At 43.3% G+C, this 22,351-nt stretch overlaps 1 protein-coding gene across 1 annotated transcript in view; it reads left to right on the forward strand.

Moving 5' to 3' along the window:
• Positions 1–970: 970 nt before the first annotated feature.
• The window catches only part of MAMDC4 (MAM domain containing 4), a 182,578-nt gene continuing 161,197 nt past the window's right edge, over positions 971–22,351 (forward strand). The window contains exons 1-7 of the mRNA XM_082264287.1: positions 971–1,064; positions 1,953–2,048; positions 4,303–4,476; positions 13,792–13,917; positions 19,744–19,886; positions 20,481–20,565; positions 20,927–21,046. Of these exons, the coding sequence (XP_082120413.1) occupies positions 1,016–1,064; positions 1,953–2,048; positions 4,303–4,476; positions 13,792–13,917; positions 19,744–19,886; positions 20,481–20,565; positions 20,927–21,046 (793 nt within the window). The 5' untranslated portion in view covers positions 971–1,015. The remainder of the gene's footprint in view (positions 1,065–1,952; positions 2,049–4,302; positions 4,477–13,791; positions 13,918–19,743; positions 19,887–20,480; positions 20,566–20,926; positions 21,047–22,351) is intronic.

Genomic DNA, 22,351 nt, shown 5'->3' on the forward strand with positions numbered 1-22,351 from the left:
GACCAACACTGGATTTATATATTTTATTTATTGATGTTCACTGGCAAAGAAGAAGCACTTTGATATTTATTTATTTATTCATTTATTGATATACACATTGAAGACCAACACCGTATTCATATATTTATTTATTGATGCTTATTTGTAAAGAAGAAAAACCGTGATATTTATTTATTTATGTATTTATCGACACACGCATTGGTCTGATTGACACTACGCACCTGCACTTTTATTATTTATTTCTTGGAATATAAACGCATACACAAATTTATCACACCGAGCACTTTCAAATCAAGATTTATACACACCACTTCCACCAACCCAAATAGAGATCCACAAGAGCTAACCCCTGAAGCGCACCACTACTCCTATAATTAATCGTTATATCAATTTCTGTTTAGCAGGAATAGCCATGGATGAATCGAAATGCATCCAGTCCCTGCTGAAGTGCCCAAATTTCAGTCCCATTATGGCCAGCTTTAGTCTATCTGTCAGATTCTTATTACTGTCTTTGTCTTCCTATACCTGTGGCAATCACGCTCCTTGTTCCTTATCCTTTTGTTACAGACATAGGAAGGTGAAATCTCCCTAATGGGGTTATGAACAGCAATGAAATACGCTTGAAACAATCTTCCTAAGTGTATCCAAAGCTGAAAAATAAAAAAAAATTGGAGCTGGGTTTTAGTTTTTGGACTTTAAAAAAATTCAGAGGATCCTGGAAGATAAACATGGTCAGAACATATAAAGTATTAAGGTAGAAAATGTAACAAAAAAACCCATCCATTTCCATTTAATGAACTGCTACATGTCTACTGTAAGTTCCTTTTTTTTTTAGGAAAGATGCGTTTAATTTGATTGCTGTCACCTGTTCTCTGGCACGATTCCCATACACATTACACAATTGCATTGCACACCTCAAATTGCAGAGCTGTGAATTCTGCTAACTAGGGTTGAAAGTCCATTCTGCCACCCCTGAGTTGAATCTCTGCAGCGCTCAGTCTAACTGGGGTTTATCATGAAATGCACACAAGTCGTCTTGCTCCTGCTGGCCCTGTGTAGCTCTGGTGAGTAAAACTTATACGTATAGAGCCCTTTGGGACTTGGGAAGGTTAAAGTGTATGTATAACCAAAACTGTTTTTCAGTTTAGGATAGAGTTACTCAGGTTAAATCGCCTGTCAGTTCTTTTTTTGCTGTCTGTGTCCCATTGGGGAGTTTTCCCTTCACTTGCAGCAAGAAGTCAGAGGAAATGTTTACAAAATTAGAAAAATTCCCCTCTTAGTTGTCACCAGAACAGATGTCGCCACTGGAAAATGTCTACCTAGTGGGTATGCAGACATCAATATAAACTTTAAAGGGGTTTCTAATTCCCCCCCAACCTCTCTATCCTAAATGAAAAACCAATATTAACATTGTCTATACATACCATTTAATTATTATTAAATCGGTGTGGAGTAGGGATTGTACATTATGGAAAGAATCATCAGAGGTGACACCCAAGTCTAAGCATGCCCCGTCAGCCAATATGTGGTTGTGCATTGCATGTACAGTATTCTAATCCTCTGGTTGCAAGGCTTGATGGGACTAGTAGTTGGTAGTGGGCCATTGCCACTCATATAGGACCCAGTAAGCAGTGAAAGATTGCTTCTCTGAGGTCAGTAGTCTGTAAACTCCTCCATGGCATACATTGATCTAAATAGGACCCCAGTTTGCTTTGATTTACTGTCTATGATGTTTTAGTTGCAATGTGACTTCCTGTTTCTTCTAAAGAGCTGTTGAATTGTTGGATTTTTTTGTCCCTTAAGAAATTAAATACAGATTGCTTATACATGTGGAATTATTATTCTTATAAATATACTGGCCATATTTTTAGGCTATTTCAGACTTTGATACCACAGACTTCTTTAGAACATCTTATTGTCTATACTAACAATAGTGTATATACTGTCTACAGCTACTGCGGCCTCCTCTTCCAGGTGTGAAGCCCATGAACGCAGCCTCTGCAACTTCATATGCGATTGCTGGGATTGTTCCGATGAGCGGGACTGTGGTGAGTATAGGATATGTAATTGTATGTAAGGCCCCTTTCACACGGGCTGTCCGATCAGGTCCACTTGTCAGTTTTTCAGGTGGACCTGATTGGACCCTGCATTGTCCTCTATGGAGCGGCATATGTTAGCGGCCACATGTCTGCTGACACCTGCCGCCATCTGAATCGATTCTGTCCGCCAAAAACAGACGGATGGTGGTCCTATTTTCTATGCGTCTGGCGGATCTGATGGTAACGGACAGGCGGTTTGTTTCCATCTGAATTCCCCATAAAGAAGAGCGGGACTGTGTCCGTGTCCACTCTGTATAGTGGAGCAGAAACAGACCTGTCATCTGCCTTCTCAGTGGAGAGATCCCCCCGCCGAGCAAGCGGATTCTGTTTAGTGGAGGCACTTGTGTGAAAGGGGCCTTAGGCAGATTGAAAACCCAACTCAAACCGTAATGTTTTCTTTAGTTTTGGAAAAAGTGGGGAAATGTTACAACCCCTCAGGCAATACATTTTGTTTTTACCGCTGGAAGATCTGTGCTAGTATATTTTACTTCAGATCTCCTAATGAGTGATGCCCTATCCTAACACCCCCTCAAAATAACCCTCCCTGTAACCCTAAATTTGGCCATAAACGGAACCCCCAATACCTCACTGTGACAGCAGACAGGGGATCCTCTTCCCGCTGTCACAATTTTAAAAACAGTCTGGGTGTGTGGACCTCTGCCCACACAGCGCTGTGAATGAATGAACTACGAGCCCTGTTTGCCACCATGGCAGACAGCTTGTAGCTCTCAATTAACTGGAAGGGTGCTGATGAGCACTGCCGTAGTTCTTTGAAACTTCCTGCAATTTACTAACTGTTTGCCCCCACGGTAGGTACAGGCAGACAGCTAGACTGAGTATCTGCAGGAGACTGGCATTGCACCTGTGATTCACTGATGGTGGCAGCAGCTGCAGTCTTTGCCACTGTCAGAATACAATGTACCGGCGGAGAGAATTCTTCTATCAACCTCATTTGTATGGATGGAGGAATCTGAATCTTCCTGCTGGCTGGAAAAAAAGAATAACCAAGTTTGGCAAACTTAACCTAGTTCACTTAAAGAGGAAATAAACTTCCTCTGCAGACATTAACTATGGGTAAGCCTATAATAAGACTTACCTATAGGTAGTGAAAATATTTCCAAAACGTGTACCGTTTTGGGGCCATTTACATTATATGCAGCCAGTGACATCACTGGCGCATGCACTCTGAAGGAACGGCTACCCGTGTTGTTCCTTCCAAACTCTGTGCCGTGAAGCTCCTGCGCGCATGTGCCAGAGTAATGTAACTGCAGCTCCGGCCAATGACAGCGCTGGATCCAGCTAATGTGGAAGAAACTCTAGGAAAAATGTCAGCGGTGTGCGGGCGCCGCTGGAACAGCTTAGTTCCAAGGTAAGTATTACATACTGTATAGAGCTAGTATGTGATGCGTACTAGCTCATTATGCCTTTGTCTAACTGGGAGTTTTTTTTTTTTTTAAACCTCCTTTAAATTAGAACTCCAATCAAAATGTTTTTTTGAGATTAGATTGGGATTGGGGAGATTCACCCTCTCTATTGTCAGTGGGACCGTATGTAATGGAAAATCTAGGAAAATCTAAAGAAAATCTTCTCTTAAAGTCCTGTTGTGCCTCTGGGAAAGAATGAGAAGGTACATCTCCCTACTGAGGATACAACTATAAAAAATTGATAGTGATCCTTCTATTCTCTATCAAAAGTAGAAAAATAAAATTCTTCTGGCTGGCTCCTGTGTGCTGAAGACTAATCTTCTCATGCCGAAGGAATTGGCGCCAAAGCCCCGGTTTCTCTGTAAGGTTTTTTCTGAGATTTCCCCTCATCTAATGTCCTTGTGATATCCTGTCACTTGCACTGACATTTAGATAAAAAATCTCTCTAATGGGGGGGCACACAGTGTAAAGAAAGTGAACAAACAATCCAGCAGGAAGAGGAGGGAGCCCCTCGCAATGGGCACTGCAGGTGTGCAGAGCTGGGAACCCAGAGCAGAGATCTCACCAATAAGGTCCCCCCAAGATATATAAAAAAAAAAAAACTACCAGGAGGTTTAACTCTCCAGCATCTACCAAAAACTGCCATTTCTTTTGGTTGGTCTAGCCCTTTTAAAACGTGCAGTAATATTTCCCTTGTTATGTATAGAGATGCGATATCTAATGGTGTTATACCAGTGCACATCAGGGAGTTGAGAAACACATGATTATTCTACCCCCAGGTTACCATCGAGATTCGCCAGTGTGGGGTATTCCCTTCAGTTGTGACTTCGAGTACGACGACTGTGGCTGGAAGGACATCAGCACGTCTAGCTATCGATGGTTGAGAGACAGACGAAGTTCTTCCATGTGGGGCTCCAGACATCATGGCGATCACACACTGGGACAAAGATGGGGTAACTCCAGTGATTCATATTTATCTGCACAGATGATAGTTGATGGCCTCAATTCAGAACAATCCAGGATAACACTTATTAACTGTGTATGTGTAAAATGGATTTGTAACACACAGGGATGTATTATAATGCCATAGGTACTTGGAGGTGATTCCCTTAGCAAACACATAGTTTTTTGCAGGTTTCTTTATTTTTTTTTAAATACAGTGGTTTGTTTTATGAGCAAAATCCCATTTTTTTCAATTTATTCCAGTTTTCATAAATCAACTTCAGTGTGAGTTCCTTGGTCACACTTTTGAAGAACCCATAAACTTAGAGTAGGTCAGGTCAAGGATTTCACTACACTCATGTAAATGCTTGTGTTCTGATTGCCTTCAGGTTTCCATTCAATGGGAACCTTTTGAAGTTTGTACATTTTGCTGTAATGCTGCTGGGTGCCAGTTAGTGGATATACTGTGTTACAGTATGTGTTTAATAGGAAGTGTTCACTGCGCCAAAAAAATGACTGCCAGTGTGCCTCTGAACGAAACACATGAATCGTGCACAGTGAAAAGCTACTACTAGGAACTTAGTGTTGATGAACAAAACCAGTAATGTAGTTACAGAGGTAAGGGCCTTGGTGCAAACTGGACTAGTGCCACTCCTCTCCCCAATCACCACCATCTTACTGCCCCACCGTGTACTGCAGAGCTACATAGTGCAGCTACAGGGCACACTTTTCCATGGTTACCCTCTGTTTGGTCATTTGATCTAATGGCACCTTTGTACCTGCACTGTAGCTTATTCAGCAGCTCTGTAGTGGTGAACCCAGCACCTTCACCCAAAGCTTAGTGGAATATTTTTTTTTTAAGTTGCACATAGGGGAGCTGCCATTACCACCCTCCGCTTGTTGCCTTGCAATGATTTGCTACTAAATTGCAAGTATGCAGCAGCTGATGTTCCAGATCCCTGCCTAAGAAAGAGCTATTGGCATGAGAACCAGGAAACTAGCATTTTCAGAAAAAGAGGACAAGAATGGAACACTTTGTATTTGTCCAAATATAGATTTCTAAGAACACATGTGGGCTGTAAAGGAGCTGCTGTAGTAGTTATGTACATCTCTGTATCCATAGGTGGAAACTTGCCGGAACTAACCCAGCAATGGGTCATTACTGCAATAACTAATTTTTGGGTCAGCCTGTAAATCATGCATACGGACCCAGCTGTCTGAGTGCTGCACCACAGCAGACACAAAGGAGAGGAGGGGTGAACCCATTGTGTACACTGTGCAAAGGTGGGGATATGCACAATGACAGCATTGACATGGAAAACTACTGCCAAGCTAAGAATTGTACATATTTAGGAAGTAGTCAGCAACACAAGGTTGGCATATACTATATGAACAAAAAGATGTGACAGTGACTGAGAAATTGTGCTTTTGATTTTTGGATGAAACATATGTAAAGCGGATGGTGCTGCTATTCAGGATTAATCCCAACACCAATTTAATTGGGTATGGGTAGCATTCTGTGTAATACTCCCTAAGCAGAGCCAGTCCAGTGCAATACTCTGCAATAAATAACAACATTTTCATATTGATTTTCAATTTACTGTATTTGGCGCCCACCAGTTTCTGCAATGCACTATGCACATCCCAATTGGCTCCACCTACCAATCTGCCCCCTACTCCACATTCTCAGGAATTATAATTTTCAGTAGTTCCTAGGTATGTCTATGCCACTCATTAAAATGGATTCCTGTTTCTAATGACTTAAAGCGGAACTACACTCTCTAAATTACACTAATTTCACTATTTTAATCTTTCTGCTAGCAATAGTAAATAGATGGGAAGGTAGATTATATTTACTTGTTTTAAAGTGGTTGTAAAGCCATACATATACCCAGTGAAGTGACTGGCCTTAGGTGAAACACAGATAAAAAAAAATCCTCCTATGTAAGTTGTACCTGTACATCTGCAGTCTTCTCTTCGTTACATAATTTAAGGTGCTGAATTTATAAAGCTTCTCTGAGAGTTCAGGAAAAGAAGAGCTAAAGTTACTCTATGCAGAGCTCAGTAAAGGGGAGCTCTGAGAGCTGATTGGAGGGTAGTGACACCCCCTCCCTCCTCCACACAGCTCACAGGAACAGAGCTGAAGGCTGTCAGTCAGCTGGAGATCCCTCCCCTGTCACCAGTTTTCTCTTGGTTTCAGGAAAACTTGTCAGAAGTGATTCATGCTAATAGCAGAGAAATAAAGCAGCAGACAAAAATGACACTTAGTGCTTGTAACCCTAAAAATAGAATTGATCCTGTTCCCTTAACCACTTGCTGACCGCCGCCCGACTATATACGGCGGCGGTCAGCCCCTCCCAGGCGAAGTGACGTACCGGTACGTCACTAGCCTGGGAGCCAATAGGGGGCGAGCGCTCCCGCCTCTGCTCGTTCACTAGGAAGCCCGCGCGTGTGACCGGTGGACCCTATGTCTGCCGGTCACTCGCGATCGTCGGGTGGAGAGGGAGAAAGGCAGGCGGCTAATGTAAACAAAGCCGCCTGTCATTCTCCCCTGTGTAAAAGCACTGATCACTTGGTCCTGCTATGTAGGACCGTTGATCTGTGCTGTTACACACACAGCCACATCCAATGACAGTTAGAAACACGCCCCTAGGGACACACTTAACCCCTCCCTCTCCAATAAAGTTAACCCCTTCCCTCCCAGTGTCATTTTTACAGTAACAGTACATATGTATAGCACTGATTACTGTAGTAATGTCACTGGTACCCCCAAAAGTGTCAGTCAAGGGTCCGATCTGTCCGCCGCAATGTCGCAGTCCCGCAAAAAAAATCGAGGGTCGCCGCCATTACTCGTTAAAAAAAAAAAAAAAAAGCAACAAAAATTACAAAAATCTTTCCCTTAGTTAGTAAACCCAATAACTTTTGCGCAAACCAATCAAAATACGCTTAGTGTGATTTTTTTTTACCAATCATAGGTAGCAGAAAACAAATTGGCCAAAAATGTAAAAAAATTTGGATTTTTACATTTTTTTTGGGGGGGGGGGGGGAATTTCATATAAAAAAATGTGAAAAATATTGTTATTTTTGCAAAATTGTCGCTCTTTTTTTTAATAACGCATGATCAAAAAATCGCACAGGTGATCAAATACCACCAAAAGAAAACTCTAATTGTGGGAAAAAAAGGACGTCAAATACGTTTAGGTACAGCGTCGCACGACCACGCAATTGTCCGTTAAAGTCACGCAGTGCCGAATCGCAAAATACCCCCTGGTCAGGAAGGGGGTAAAATCTTCTGGGAATTAAGTGGTTAAAGCATGCATAACAGCACAGTGTTTGTGCTGTGTAATTAGGCCTCTTGTAAAAATCTAAAATACCTGGCTTAGCCTGCCTGGTTCTGCCCTTCCCCTGTAAACTGACCATTTTTATCATGGCTGCTGAGCCCTGACACCGTGGTCAGTTAACGTGCCTCCGTCATCCGCGGTCTCCCTTTGTCCTCTCTCCCCCTCCCTGCCGGTCAGCTTGTGTCAGTGCCACTTGCTCCCCACCCTTCCCTTCCTGCTGCTAAAATGTATTGTGTTACTGGGAGAGGAGAGCGGTGAGCCATCACGTTAGCGCTGGAAGGCGCTCTGAAATAAAGTAGAAATCTGCATATTTGTTCTAAAACATACAGTGGGGAACGTGACATTATTTAACAGAGGGGATTTTATAATCATGACAAAGTGGCTTTACAACTACTTAAATTGAGACGAATACACACTATAGAGGGATATGCTTTGTTCGTATTTCATGTCTGAGGTTTACAACCACTTTAAATGTTTTTTTCTCTATCGCTCATTGACAGACGTAGTCCTCGGTGATACAGCACCTTCGGGTTTATGTTGCCTCCACAGGAGTAGGACTAGACAGGAAATAAAAATGCTCTGGCCACACCTTAGGGGCAGTTCCAGAGGGTATATCCTCTCTCTCTCTGCCTCAGCAAATCAGTTTTTTTCTGTCTAGTCAGGAGTAAGGACCTAGATACCTTGCTGGGATCTTCGGTCCTGGCAGGATTTTTTTCTTAGAAAAGATTTTTTAGACAGCTTTTTTTTTCTCCAGTGTTCCTGTGAGATCTTCAAGCAAGAAAGCTGAACTGGGCGACGGGCGGGATGTTGAGATCCAGTGGTCACCCCAGTTCAGCCTACGAGCGCGTGCAGGCCATAGCTCCGCTCTGGGTCGGCCGCGACATAGTCCCACTGGAGGGACTGACCCTGCGAGTTAAACGTCTCGCTGAAACGCCAAGGACCATGAGTCACGGCGTCCGTATTGGTCGACAGCCCTCCAACTTCGGTGGAGAGGGGTACTGTCAGGAGTTGGCGCCCGCCTGGTTCCGGTATGGTGAGTAGTATGTTCCCCTTTTCCCCCTGACGGGTCTTGTGGTGAACGCGGGCCCCTCTCTGTAATGGTAAGGATGGGTTCCCCTCTATCCTAAAGCAGGTCACAGATCCCCCTAATTGAGTGTGATTTTTGTGTACAAAAAGCCAGCAGGCTTGGTTTGGGAGCTGACAATCTAAATTACAAAGTATGTTTAAATGATTGTAATATGTGGCAGCTGGAAGCTTACTGTGTTACTAGAAGTATCCTACCTGTCAGAAGTCACAGGACAGGTATGCGGCTTGCCAGGTCATTCCTCCAGCTGAAGCAGGTCTCCCGACGGCCATGCGGTTCCGCCAGGGTTCGGTACCGCCGATCAAGCTGATCTCCATGAGAGAGAGGTTTTGCAATGCCTAGTTACTCTGCAGGACGCCGTTATGCTGTACAAACCGCCGTAGATCGCACGAGGCCGCCATTTTGGCGTAGCCTCGTGTCTGCAGCATGGGGGCGGCCATGTTTGAGGTGACTCCAACACCTCGTGGAGCTAGGGGAGGCACCGGAAGGCGTGCAGAGGGGCAGAGCCGCCTCCTTTCTTCCTGGGCAGCCAGCCAAAAGACTTCCTGTTTGTGGACACAGCGCTGTAACCTGTTGCAGTAAACTCTGAGCATCAAGTGGTGAGCCTGGGGGTCTATCTCTCTCTCTCTCTCACTCGATAGGGATCCCTAGCAGGTAACACTGAGGGGCTTTTGTGGCGCTGGGGGTCTGGAAAAAAAAAAAAGTTTTTTTATTTAAGTTTGGATTGAAGTTTCCGGGTGGTTACTGGAATAATCATGGACCCTGCCACACAAGTACCCCCACCTGTTTCCCTCGAGGGGGCCATGGGACCCGCCGGTGCACAGAGCATGGATGCATTTACAGCAGTTTTGGAGTCTATGGTGGCTCGGGTGGAGGTGGCCTGTCAGGGACGGGGGTCAAGAAAGCGACCCCCGCCTACCCCTATAATATCTGACACCTCTGACTCAGATTCAGAGATGGTCACTGCAGCTGCAGGTCCCTCTGCAAGGGCTGTTATCTCAGGTAAAGCTCCCTCAGACAGTGAGGAGGACGTTCATTCTTCCGCCATAATTCAGGAAGAAGCATTGGTGGACGCACTAGTTGTGGCGGTGCGGGAAACCTTGAGACTTGAGGTTTTACCGGCAGAGGCAACTGAAACAGAGATTCCCTTTGGTACTAACAAGCCCATCAAAACGGGGAAGGTTTTTCCTGTACCCAAGTGTTTTGGTAATAAAATTAAAGGAGAATGGGAGCATTCTAAACGTACCTTTACTATTTCCAAGCGTATTGCTAGACGCTATCCGTTTGAGGAATCCCTCATTAAGAAATGGACGGTACCACCAGTGGTGGATCCACCTATTTCCAGGCTGAATAAAGCCACGGTTATCCCAGTGGAGGACACTTCGTCCTTTAAGGATCCGGTGGATCGAAAGATGGAAGCAGAGTCCCGCACTATCTTCTCCCTGATAGGGTCAGCATTTAGACCAGTAATTGTTATTGGTCTAGTTTCCCAGACACTAACGGAATGGGCGAGATTGGTACGCCAAGACCTTAGGGGAAAAGATATTCCCCAGGGAACATCTGATTTGATGGAACAGATTATACAAGGGCTACAGTTTGTCTGTGACGCAGCCTTGGATACTACTCCCCTATTAGGGCATGCATCTATGTCAGCGGTAATCCTCAGACGTGTGCTGTGGTTAAAATGCTGGTCAGCTGACCTAGGTTCCAAAAAGACCTTGACGAATCTCCCTTTTCAGGGGAATCGCCTATTTGGGGCCACCCTAGATGAAATCATTAAAGATGCCACTGGGGGCAAGAGCACTTTCTTGCCACAGGCTGCTAAAGCTAAGGGACCTCGCAACAAGCGAGGACCTTTCTTTACCGCCCATAAAGGGTTCGCACGCCCGGCTGGAACAAGCGGGAAAGGCAAGACTCCTCCAGGAGGGTTCAAGAAAGGCTGGTCGGACAAACAGAGGACCGACTCAGCCAAACCCGAAGCAAAGGATTACACAGCCTGAAGGTGCGCCCCCACCCGGTTTGAGGGTGGGGGGACGTTTTCACCGGTATTCAGGACATTAGATCGAGCATCGACTACTACTACCGGTGCGATTCTTCCCTTCCAACATTCAAGTGCTACAGGGAGCGGTAGTCACCGTTCCCTGAACAGATCTTTTTCTTTACCTTTTCCTAAGATTAGTCTCAATTCCCCACAGGAATCGGATCCGGTTGACCAGACAGACCAAGAAGCCTCTAGCCGGGTGACTTCGGTCCCTTAGATTCAACCAGGAGAGATCACCGTTCCTGATAGGAATCAGGTGTCGGATAAATGTGTGGGAACAGAGAACGACCAGACTTTTTCAGATGGTCGGGGCCAGATAGCTCTAGGGACGCCTGGTTCAAATCCCGTCAGTGCCAGTGGTCCTAGAAATTCTAGGCTGGCCTCGCCAAGCCGGCCTGGCCGACTTGGACTTGCTAGTCGCGGACGTTCCGTGGGAACTGCATCTCAGGGAGTATCTGCGGTCTCGAGGACCAATCTACCATTGTGCTTTACAGTCGCTGGTTTTAATGGCCTGGCCATTGAGACCCAAGTACTGAAGGACAGAGGGTTGTCAGCTTCAGTCATTCCTACCCTTATTAAAGCAAGGAAAGCGACTTCCAGCAGAGTCTATTATCACACATGGAAGACTTATATCGCGTGGTGCGAATCTTTAGGATTTCCTCCACGTACCTATTCGGTGACTCGAATATTGGCCTTTTTGCAGAAAGGGGTTAAGCAGAAGCTAGCCTTGAGCACCATCAAGGGTCAAGTTTCAGCATTAGCAATCTTCTTTCAGAAACCTTTAGCTACCAAGTCCTTGGTGCGGAATTTCATCCAGGGGGTGCGGCACCTGGCTCCACCAGTCCGCGCGCCCTTACCGCCCTGGGATCTTAATTTGGTTTTGTCGGTTCTACAGAAACCTCCTTTTGAAAACATCAGGGAGATTCCCTTGCTTACTTTATCCCAGAAAGTGGCCTTCTTGGTGGCTATCACTTCTGCACGCAGGGTGTCAGAACTGGCTGCTTTATCATGCCAGTTCCCATACTTGGTGATTCATAGGGATAAGGTAGTACTTCATCCTATGCCATCCTTTCTTCCAAAGGTGGTTTCAGATTTTCATCTGAATGAAGATATTGTACTACCTTCCTTGTGTCCTCAGCCCAAGCATCATCGGGAACATGCGTTGCATTCCTTGGATGTGGTTCGGGCAATCAGGGTATACCTGAAGGCTACGGAATCGTTCCGTAAGACGGATTCACTTTTTGTGATCACGGATGGCCCCAGAAAGGGGTTGCCTGCATCTGCCGCGACTATCTCCAAATGGATCAGACAGACGGTGGTACAGGCTTATTCTATTAAGGGTCAGAGTCCTCCGTTCCCTGTTAGGGCGCACTCCACTCGAGCGCTCAGTACTTCCTGGGCCTTTCGCCATCAGGCGTCAGTGGTCCAGGTATGTAAGGCGGCCACTTGGTCGTCGGTACATACCTTTACAAAATTTTATAAAATTGATGTGATGGCATCGGCGGATGCCTCATTTGGCCGCAAGGTTTTGCAGGCCGCAATTTGAGGAGACTGGTGGTCTACCTCGAGGGTTTTTTTCTGTTTGAAATTTTTTTTTTTGTTGAGTCTCATCATTAAGGATGACCATTGTAAACTTCTAGTTGGCACCGGTTGGGCCTTCTAGATTTGGATTTGATTTCCATTTTTCCCACCCCTCATTTGTGATACTGCTCTGGGACGTCCCGAAGGTGCTGTATCACCGAGGACTACGTCTGTCAATGAGCGATAGAGAAAAATGGATTTTTGTAAAATCTTACCGTAAAATCCTTTTCTCTTAGCTCATTGACAGACGTAGTACCCGCCCCTCTGTTTTTTGAGTTGGGTTGGGTTAAATTCTCTAAACACTGCTTTTGTGACATAACTGATTTGCTGAGGCAGAGAGAGGGAGGATATACCCTCTGGGACTGCCCCTAAGGTGTGGCCAGAGCATTTTTATTTCCTGTCTAGTCCTACTCCTGTGGAGGCAACATAAACCCGAAGGTGCTGTATCACCGAGGACTACGTCTGTCAATGAGCTAAGAGAAAAGGATTTTACGGTAAGATTTTACAAAAATTCATTTTTTTACATTTCTTCAGTTGCTATCTGGTTTTTGGTCTAGGCCAAAATTATTTCATACATCCCATGGGCATTTTTTTTCTTTCATGTGGAGGAGGGAGGGGCTATCTAAGCTAAGCACACCCTCCTGCATGCATGCCTGAGCTAAGGGCAGCTGGATTCCAGGAAGTAAATGCCAACTTCATCATCTGCCCTTACTCAAGGTTGGCACTACCAGAAATGCTAGGGGGGGGGGTTTTCAAAGTGATTTCTCAACAAAATGAAGCATTAAGACATGGATGGATGGGGGTGTATGCTTTGAATATTAAAAATGTATTAAATAGCGTTTTTGGTTTTTGGTGCTCGGATACAGTTAAGTTTCACTTTAAGACTTGCTGCTGTCATTTTTACTAGGCTGTCAATTTGCCTATCACTGCTATAATTATATTATACTGTGTTTAATTTGATAACCAGCCCATGAAGAGTTTAGTAGCAAACTGTTTAGGTAGAATTTCTCTAATCCCGTAACTATTGTCTACAAAATTCCCCAAAATATTATTACAAATTTTTAATTGGAAGTTCCAAGCACTAAGAGCCAAAATCCTTTGGTAGCCACTTGGCCTCAGGCTTGGTGTATGGAGTCTGTACAGCTCTTTTTGCTGGCAGCCAAAAATCAGATTCTGCCTTGTGTCTTTGGTGAGGATGACTTGGAGAGTTCAGCCACAAGTCAGTACTTCTTATTTTGGCATGTTCCCAACATGACTCTTACTCTTTTCCTCTACACAGGCTGGTTCATGGCAGCCGAAGGTCACAGCGGAAAATCTGCAGCATCGGCACGCCTCCAATCCCCTGTTCTGAGAGAAGCAGCTGCCACGTGTGAAATCCACATTCACTACCACATGTCCTCTGCAGGTAAGAAGGACTGATGCAATAATAAAAATTTAAACAAGTTGGCAGTAATTCAACATAATATTGGGTTATAAATACCGTATTTGCTGGCGTATAAGGCGACCCCCTAATTTTGAAGTTAAAACATAGGTTTTGGGCTATACTCGCTGTATAAGACTACCCCCCTTCTGTACCGTAGCGGAGTATAAAATGTGAGGACTACTTTACATGGCCCAAAACGAACGTTACTATTAATTTCTCAACCCGCTGGATGTGCGGTAATAATGTATGTACCGTAGCGGAGTAAAAAAATTTGAGGACTACGGTACTTTTACATGGCCCAAAACAACCTTCCCTTGTAGTCTCCAAGCAGGGTAAGTACACACGGTGTAATCTTTCAACACGCTGGATGTGCGGTTTTACTGAAACAGTATGTTTTGTAGCATTCGGCTACGTACAGTATACCGCGCTGAGCCAATCACGGTGAGCGATGTATTCTATTATTGAATACAAAGCCTGCTCGGATTGGCAGAGTCCGAGAGGCGGGCTGAGGATGTTACTTTCTCTGACTTGTATTTATTAATAGAATACATTTTTTTTTGATAGAGAGAAGGTGGGTTAGACCTTTGTCAGGTTCTTATTGCATTCTTTGTCCTCATTGCTTCCTTTTCTAATGACATGACAGGAAGTCATTAGAAATTTCTTCAAATTGGGAGAAAAATCACAGTTTGACAGTTGTCAGAAGAACAGCTGCCTCCATTGGAAGATCTTATCAGCTTCTCTTTAGGCAAAAAACTTCCCCTCACTTTTTGTCCCTGTAATAATGTTCTATAGGACTAATGTTAACCCCGCCCCAATGCTGCCATCGGCCCTTTAAAAGCTTCTAAATTCCGGGAGGCGGGCATTCGGGTCATGTGACCGCTGTGATCGGATGTCCTAGCGGTTACATGATTGCTTTCTGGTTCACACCAGTGACTGTGATGGGAGCGTGCAGGGCACTCAGCACAAAAAAAGTGTTCACATAGGGCCACGTATATTTGGCCTCTCAGCATTAAAGCACACCCACTGAGAGGCTGCATATATGCGCCACGTGTCGGGAAGGGGTTAAGGATGAATCTCCTAAATAGGGACTCTGACAGCAGTAAATCTCTAAAATGTAAATTGAAGCACCACACCACTGCTAAAACATCCAGATATGCCTTTATTTCAATAAAAGTCAGGGGGAGAATCCAAAGAGTATCTGATGGGTTTCGGGGTCCAAAAATATACCCTTCATCAGGACTTGAAATTGAAAACAATGTGAATTGACCTTTTATGGTATTCTAGTGTGATTAAAAGCACATATCTTTGCCAAAAAAAGCTGCTGACAGGACCTATGCTCATAATCACACTGGAATAAATACCATTAAAAGGTCCAGTTTACATCTAGTCCATTCACATTGTGTTTAATCTCGAGTCCTGGTGAAGGGGGCATTTTTGGACCCCCAAATGCGTTGGCTACTCTTTGGATTGTCCCTTTGACTTTATTTGTAATAAAGTTGTATCTGGACTTCTTATCAGTGGTGTGGTGCTTGAGTTTTTCAATTTTGCTACATTACACTACAAGCCAAGGAGATCCTCTGGGGTGTAGAAATCTCAAACACTGAAATTGCCCATGGGACTTTGATGAGAGTGGCACCCAACAACAAGTCAAAACATTCTTAAAAAGTCAAAATTTTATTCAAATACATGTTTAAAAGCATAATAACATTACATAGAATATATGAAAAAAAATATACAAAGTTGTAACATACAGTAAATGCATATAGAAGTAGTCAGTTGAAATCGTAATACTCAAAGCATTTCGTGAAGCAATATTCACTTCTTCAGGAGACAATAGTATTGTTATAGGATATCTGCAGAAAGACCATGTCATTAATATGCTATAATACAAAAGATACCACATAGCAGTGAAAGTATTTGCCCTGGAGAAAACGCTTACTCAAAAACAGTTGTCAAAAAGTGCAAAGCATAACCTACCTGCCAAGCAGACAACATGTATATGTATATATATATATATATATATATATATAGAGAGATGGATAGATAGAGAATCCATCTATGGCATGAAAACTGGTATGCTAAGAAAAAGCACCAAAGGAGGTGTCTTGTTTGGGAGCTGTGAAAAGGGCAGGAAACCACCCAACAGGAACCACACAACGGGGGATGCCAACCAAGGTGTCAAACATATATTGGATATCTACAATGAAAAATATATAAGGAAACAAAAAACATCAGGCAGGTATTTGACAATGCGTAGACAGATAACAGACCGTGCCCAAGGTGAAAAACGTGGCCCTAAGAAAATTAGGGCTAAGAATTAACACTAATGAATCCTAATAAGGGGTACACACGGGCTGATGTCGGGAAACAACAGGGGGTTCAAAAACAACCAGCTGACATTCGGCCCGTGTGTAAGTCAGTATGTCCAACAGAAGCCAGCCATGCATGCTGGAAAACCAGCATCCGACAGACTCCCGATCAGCACTCTCAGCCAATAGCAGAGAGTGCTGATTAGAGTGTTCAGCGGGGGAGATCGCTGAACTATCCTCGCATGGTTAGTACAGTAGATCCGACCAGAGCTGACAGTTTTCTTTTTTTTCGTTTATCCCATGGGGTTGAAAAAAAAAAAAAAGAATAGTGTGTACCAGGCTTAAGACAAATGTTGCACAAAAGTAAGATATACTAATTTAGACCTCAAGGAGGGACCAGAACCATTAAAGAAGGAGGTAAGTTTAATGACTTTAGTTCCACTTTAAGATAACCTATGAGTCCAGTGATTTTTTTTTTTCTCACTTTCCTCAATAATAAATAACTGAAAATCTTATAAGCGCTCTATCCAGAACTAGAAAAAGTTTTGTCTGCAGTTCATTTTCTTCAAACTATGTAATAAAGGTTAAATCTCAGTTCCTAGCACCTAAACTGATTGTCAGTTATTGGATCTGGGTATGTCCGCTTTTGGATCAGCCTGTGAAAGGCTGCAAAGCTTGGTGTAGTGCAGGATGCACGTGGAAACCTGTTTTGTTGTCACACAGGATTCAAAGCGGGTGAATGAACTTTCTGCCTTTGTGTGCATCTAAAAACAAAACACAGACACAGGTGACCGAACATGATTTGTTTAATACTGAACTGTGTTCTGCCCCATAATTCCTCCTTAAGATATATTTTCATGATGGGGGAAATGATGAATGTGTAATATATTACTTATTGCTGGCAGTCTTTTAATCATTAGTTACTGAATCATTCATTAATCATTCAGTTACTAAAACAAACGGCTTTAGTAATTTTACCACTTGGACCAATTCTGAGATTTGCCCATGCAATTGTGGCCCCTCCATTAGCACATACTTTCCCTTCGCTCCTGCATAACTTAATTTAGCCACCAAGTGTAAAGAAAAATACAGGTACATCTGGGTATGGAAGAGCATGCAAATCTCTCTTCTCCCTTTTTACTGGTGCTTGGAGCAGTTTCACATAAGTGAGGGGAGAGAGTTCTCAATCCTGTGTAAGCTCCAAACTGGAGCTTGCAGAGGGCTACTTCAGCAGGTGACAGGTTCTCTTTATAGAGACATCAGGGGTCTATTAGACCCCTAATGTCTCCCCTGCCCAGCCCTTTTTCCAGGCAAAAAAAAGACTACATCCCCCCCAAAAAACAAAAACTCATATCAGCCCCTGGCAGGCGGGCAGGAGGCAACTAGTGGGTGCCCACCTTCTCCTAAACCATATGATCTTAACATTGGGAGGTATAGATGTGCACAATGGAAAAATGTGTTTTGTTTTGGATTTGTTTTGTTAAGTTAATAATTTCATTTTGTCATATTCGTTATGTTTAGAACGTTTCGTTTCGGAATTTGGTTAGTTTATTCTTATTCATGTTGTATATTTGGATGCAGTTAGCATATTCGTATTTTTCTATTCTATTATTTTCTATTCCTATCATCATCTAATTTAACTTTTGTTCATTACTATATTTATTTCAATATGTTTCCATTTCAAATTAATTTTTAAAATTTTAGAATTTGTTATTTCGTTATAATTTATTTTGGATTCCTTGAAATCCATTACTATTGTGATTCAGAAATTCAGATTCATCCGAATCTCTAAATAACAAAATTTTGTCCAAATTTCGATCTATAACAAAACTAATTGCACATCTATTGGGAGGGTACCTTGGGTGCAAAGCCTCCCCTCAAACCCTGCAAGACACCTTCTTCCCATGGTGATGGGAAGAAGGGTCTCATCCTCTCATCCCTGGCCTGGTGGATGTGAGGGTCTGTGGAAGGGGAACTCCCTGTGCCTATGTGGGTTTCCCCATGGGTACTCCGGTTTCCTTCCACACTCCAAGGACATGCTAATAGGTTAATTGGCTCCTGTCTAAATTGGCCCCAGTTTGTGTATGTATGAATGTGAGTTAGGGACCTTAGATTGTAAGCTCCTTGAGGTCAGGGACTAATGTGAATGTACAATATAGATAAAAAGAGCTGTGTAAATTTTTGACACTATATGAATACTTACAGTATAATAAATAAAAATAAATAAACTTGGAATCTGGAATCCCCCTTTAGGATATCCAGCCCTACCCCAATGTGAATGAGTAAACGGTACAGTGTATAAAACACCCATACTTTTATTAAAAATGAAGTCCCCTGATGTAAATCCATTGTTAGTGATATCATCTTGTGATGTACATCCAAAATCAATCACAATGAGGGATGCCCTGATGACACGCCAAAATGTTGAACTTCGCCAATGTTGAAGCTATCATTTTGTGGTGGTAGATATACCACCACTAAATTAATGACTTACGGCTGCGGCAGTCAGAAGTTTGAGCAGGTGGGTGAGCAAATCGCTCAGATCTGGCCATCTAGTTCACTCGTGCTGAACTGCGAAGCTGGGTTCAGATTGAACTCATATTCATATTAAACTCCTGGTCAACCTGAACCTGAATCTTAACCTTAGGCAGGCCATAGATGATGCTATTTTCTTTCCTGCAACATGGTTGATGGGGGGGGGGGGGGGGGAATCCCTCCTGCGGAGCTATTGTATTCTCCGAGCTGGAGGTTGGGGAGCCGTCCTTGCCGGTAAAAAACAGTAATTTTTGCTAGTGGCTGGAACCGCTAGCAATAATTGCTTGCTGGAAATCTCACTTGCTGGTTGTTTCCAAGTCGATCAATGGATCAACTTTGGTACAATCAGCCTGCCCAAGAATGGATCGAATCTTGGCCGATCCCTGCTGAACCGGCCGAGATTCGGACCATCTGTGGCCGACTTTGGTCTTTAGGCTGGCCATAGAGAGTAGATGCCTAATTGGGAATAATAGACATTTGGCTGTAACTGAACGTACTGCTGTCTAATGCAACCTTCTTCCCAACACGTGTTTTGCTGGCCATGCTTGACAATTTCAACCATTTTTAACCAGTTTTTACAGCTTTTGCAAAAAATTTCAAACAGATGACTGCCTCCAACAGTTTCTATAAACACCTTGAAATGATCTAAACAGTGCTGGCAGTAGGTTGCCTTGATGCATTTGGTTGTTTATATGTTAAAGGCTGCTTGAAATTGACTAAAGTTTGCTGTGTGTGGGGTCAGAGTAAGTGATCTCCTTCCCTTTTATCTTTAGAAGATAGAAAGGGCAGTGCCAGGATTTTCAGAGAAGTTGGAAAGATTTTCCTTGTAACCAATAAATAGTTGGGTTGCTCTATTTTGATTTTTCTAGCTGATCGCTACATAATGGGAACTTTCGTATTTGTTGTGTTGTGGAGTGATAATACATCTATTTATGGTGAAACTCTTCCCTTTGCTTTTTCTCAGATTCTTCTCAGGTGAATGGAGACCTGTCTGTGCAGCTGATAGACAGCACTCAGGCCTTCACCCTATGGGAGAGCTCACGAAGCAGTGTGTTATCATGGAGACGAGCAGTTATTTACACTGGCAGGATCTCTGGGGACTTCCAGGTTTGTTGTAATGTGTTCTAATGGAGACATGCAGTTTTCTACACTAGAAGGATCTCTGGGGACTTATAGGTCTGTTTTAGGGCCCCATCAGTTTCTAGCTGTGACTTCCACTGTGGGCACTTCAGGTGCTTTAGAGAAGCAAAAGTCCCCACAGTTTCCCTCTTGTCTATGCATTGAATATTATTTATTTATTTTTTCTTCAGTTGGGTAAAAATGTATATATGGATTATTTTCACTTCGCTATTTGGTTGTATCTTCCAACCGTGAGGGAATGGGACCATCTGCAATGGGGGTAGGGGTGGCTTTCTTAATACTAGGTGGTGGAGCCTATCTGCAAACCTCAGACGGTATCTTCTGCACAATGGGATTGGGCAAGAAGATTTCTTCAAACTTGGAAGTGCGTACATTCTACACACCGGGGGGGCATCTGCAGTGTGGCAGGATCTTTATACACTGTGATGACCTAGCTATAAAAGCAGCCTTGGGGCAAGTTGTGATGGACAGAAGCTCAATAATACCAGATGGTAGGGATCCCTTTATTTTATAATTAATTCTCACCTCTGATTAATAAACTGATCACTGTTTTCCTTACAGGTTATTGTCACAGCCTCACGTGACCCTCTAAGCTGGGTGGACATTGCTGTTGATGATATTGAATTTCGTCATTGTGCTCTTTCAGGTATCTAATGAATTGATCCATTATAGGGGATTGAGCAACCTTTTCTGTTATAAACAATCCGGTCTTCCAAAACTGGAGAAAAGTGGAAACTTTTCCAAAAGCAAGCAGTCATTTTTCCACAGAAAGCTAGAAAATGGCTTAGATGAGACAAATTTGGCCAATGTGTTTACTTTTCTGCCCAGATTGCCTAGATTAGCTCTTATGTGATACTCTACCTCTGATTCAAGGATGTCTAAAGGAACATTTCCTGTTGGCCATAGCAGCTTACCAACATTTTTGTTATAGCATAGAATAGAAAAATGAAAAGGACATTCTGGATAAGAGAACCTGTCATGCACATGTTTGAGCACTGTTTTTTCAGGTCTGCAGGAAGATTGTGCGGCGGGGCATTATCACTGTGCTCGAGGCAGTTGTGTGGAGGATAGCGCTCTCTGTGATGGGACAGATGACTGTGGTGACAATTCAGATGAAGCAAACTGCGGTGAGTTCTTAAAGCGCTCTTGTGCCTCAAAGCTACAGATATTAAACTATTTACATATTCCTAACAAGCGATAAAATAGCTTAGCAAAAAGTGATCCCTGACTTGTCTAGCTGAAGGAACTCAAATATTGCTGAGACCCCAAAAGGCTGGCAGGCTGCTAAGATCTGCTCTCAGAGAAAAAAGTAGAGATTTTAGTTCCTCTGTTTTGAAGATTAATTTCTACAATGCCTTTAGCTACAGAGTTGAATAAGAGTTTAATAATAATGCTAACTCAGAACATGTAGATACTGTATTTCAGTGTGCGTAGTCTGGACACAGGTTCACTTTAAAATAGATGTGTATTGAAAGAAATAGAGGCTTCCATTGTTGACCTTTTACATTTAAAAATGCTAATTGTATTGCAGTCAGATTGACTTAATAATAACGCAACATGTATAGAGGTAAGCAATTCAGACTTTTCCGTGACTTTCATTTGATCCATGCTTGATATATGTCTTTCACTCAGAAGTATTTAAAGCCTTTGTAAAACTTCAAAATGCAAAATAAAGCCTATCCTGATGTAGTGTGTACCTACAGTACCTCAATCCATAGTGTCTAGTATGGATAGTATGGATCCTGACCGCTCTTCTCTCCTGCTGCAATCAACTTGTCACATCTGGTGGTTTTCTCACACCCCAGGCAACCGATGATGATGTTCTTCACCCCCCAGCACCAGGTTTTGTGGAAGGGGAGGGGGGGTCAGATCCCTGCCTCCTGGAAGTTGAGAAATATGATCTGATCTGTGTACTTTAGAAGGCTATGGAGGAGCTTTTGTAGGGTTGGAGATCGCACAGGACTGACTCAATCGGTAATGAGTCAATGTTTAGGTGGTGATGGGGGCAGATTGGAAGGGTTCTCTTCCAATGTATTCTGCCCAGCTACACTGTAGGGAGGTGGTAAGCCCTTTTGGGGGCTTGGGCTGCTGCCTCTGGGTACAACCTTGAGGATGTTTCCAGTTACAGTAATCCCCCCCTCCATCGCGGGGGTTATGTTCCGGACCCACCCGCGAAAAGTGAAAATCCGCAAAATAGAAAGACCCTATTTAAATACACCCTAGGCATGTTTTGTTAACTTTTTAATAGCATTTAAAGGTCTTTAAACAAACTTTTAAGCAATAAAAACACATAAAAGATAGAGAGAGAGCAAGAGCATTGTAAAAACACAAACCTATTGTGCTAACAGTACAGTACTGTATACTGTACTGTACAGTAGTAAAAAAGAGTACAGTACAACTGTACAGTATAGAGAGAGAGCAAGAGCATTGTA

This window comes from Pelophylax lessonae, assembly GCF_965119305.1.
Source record: "Pelophylax lessonae genome assembly, chromosome: 7".
NCBI classification, from domain to species: Eukaryota; Metazoa; Chordata; class Amphibia; order Anura; family Ranidae; genus Pelophylax; species Pelophylax lessonae.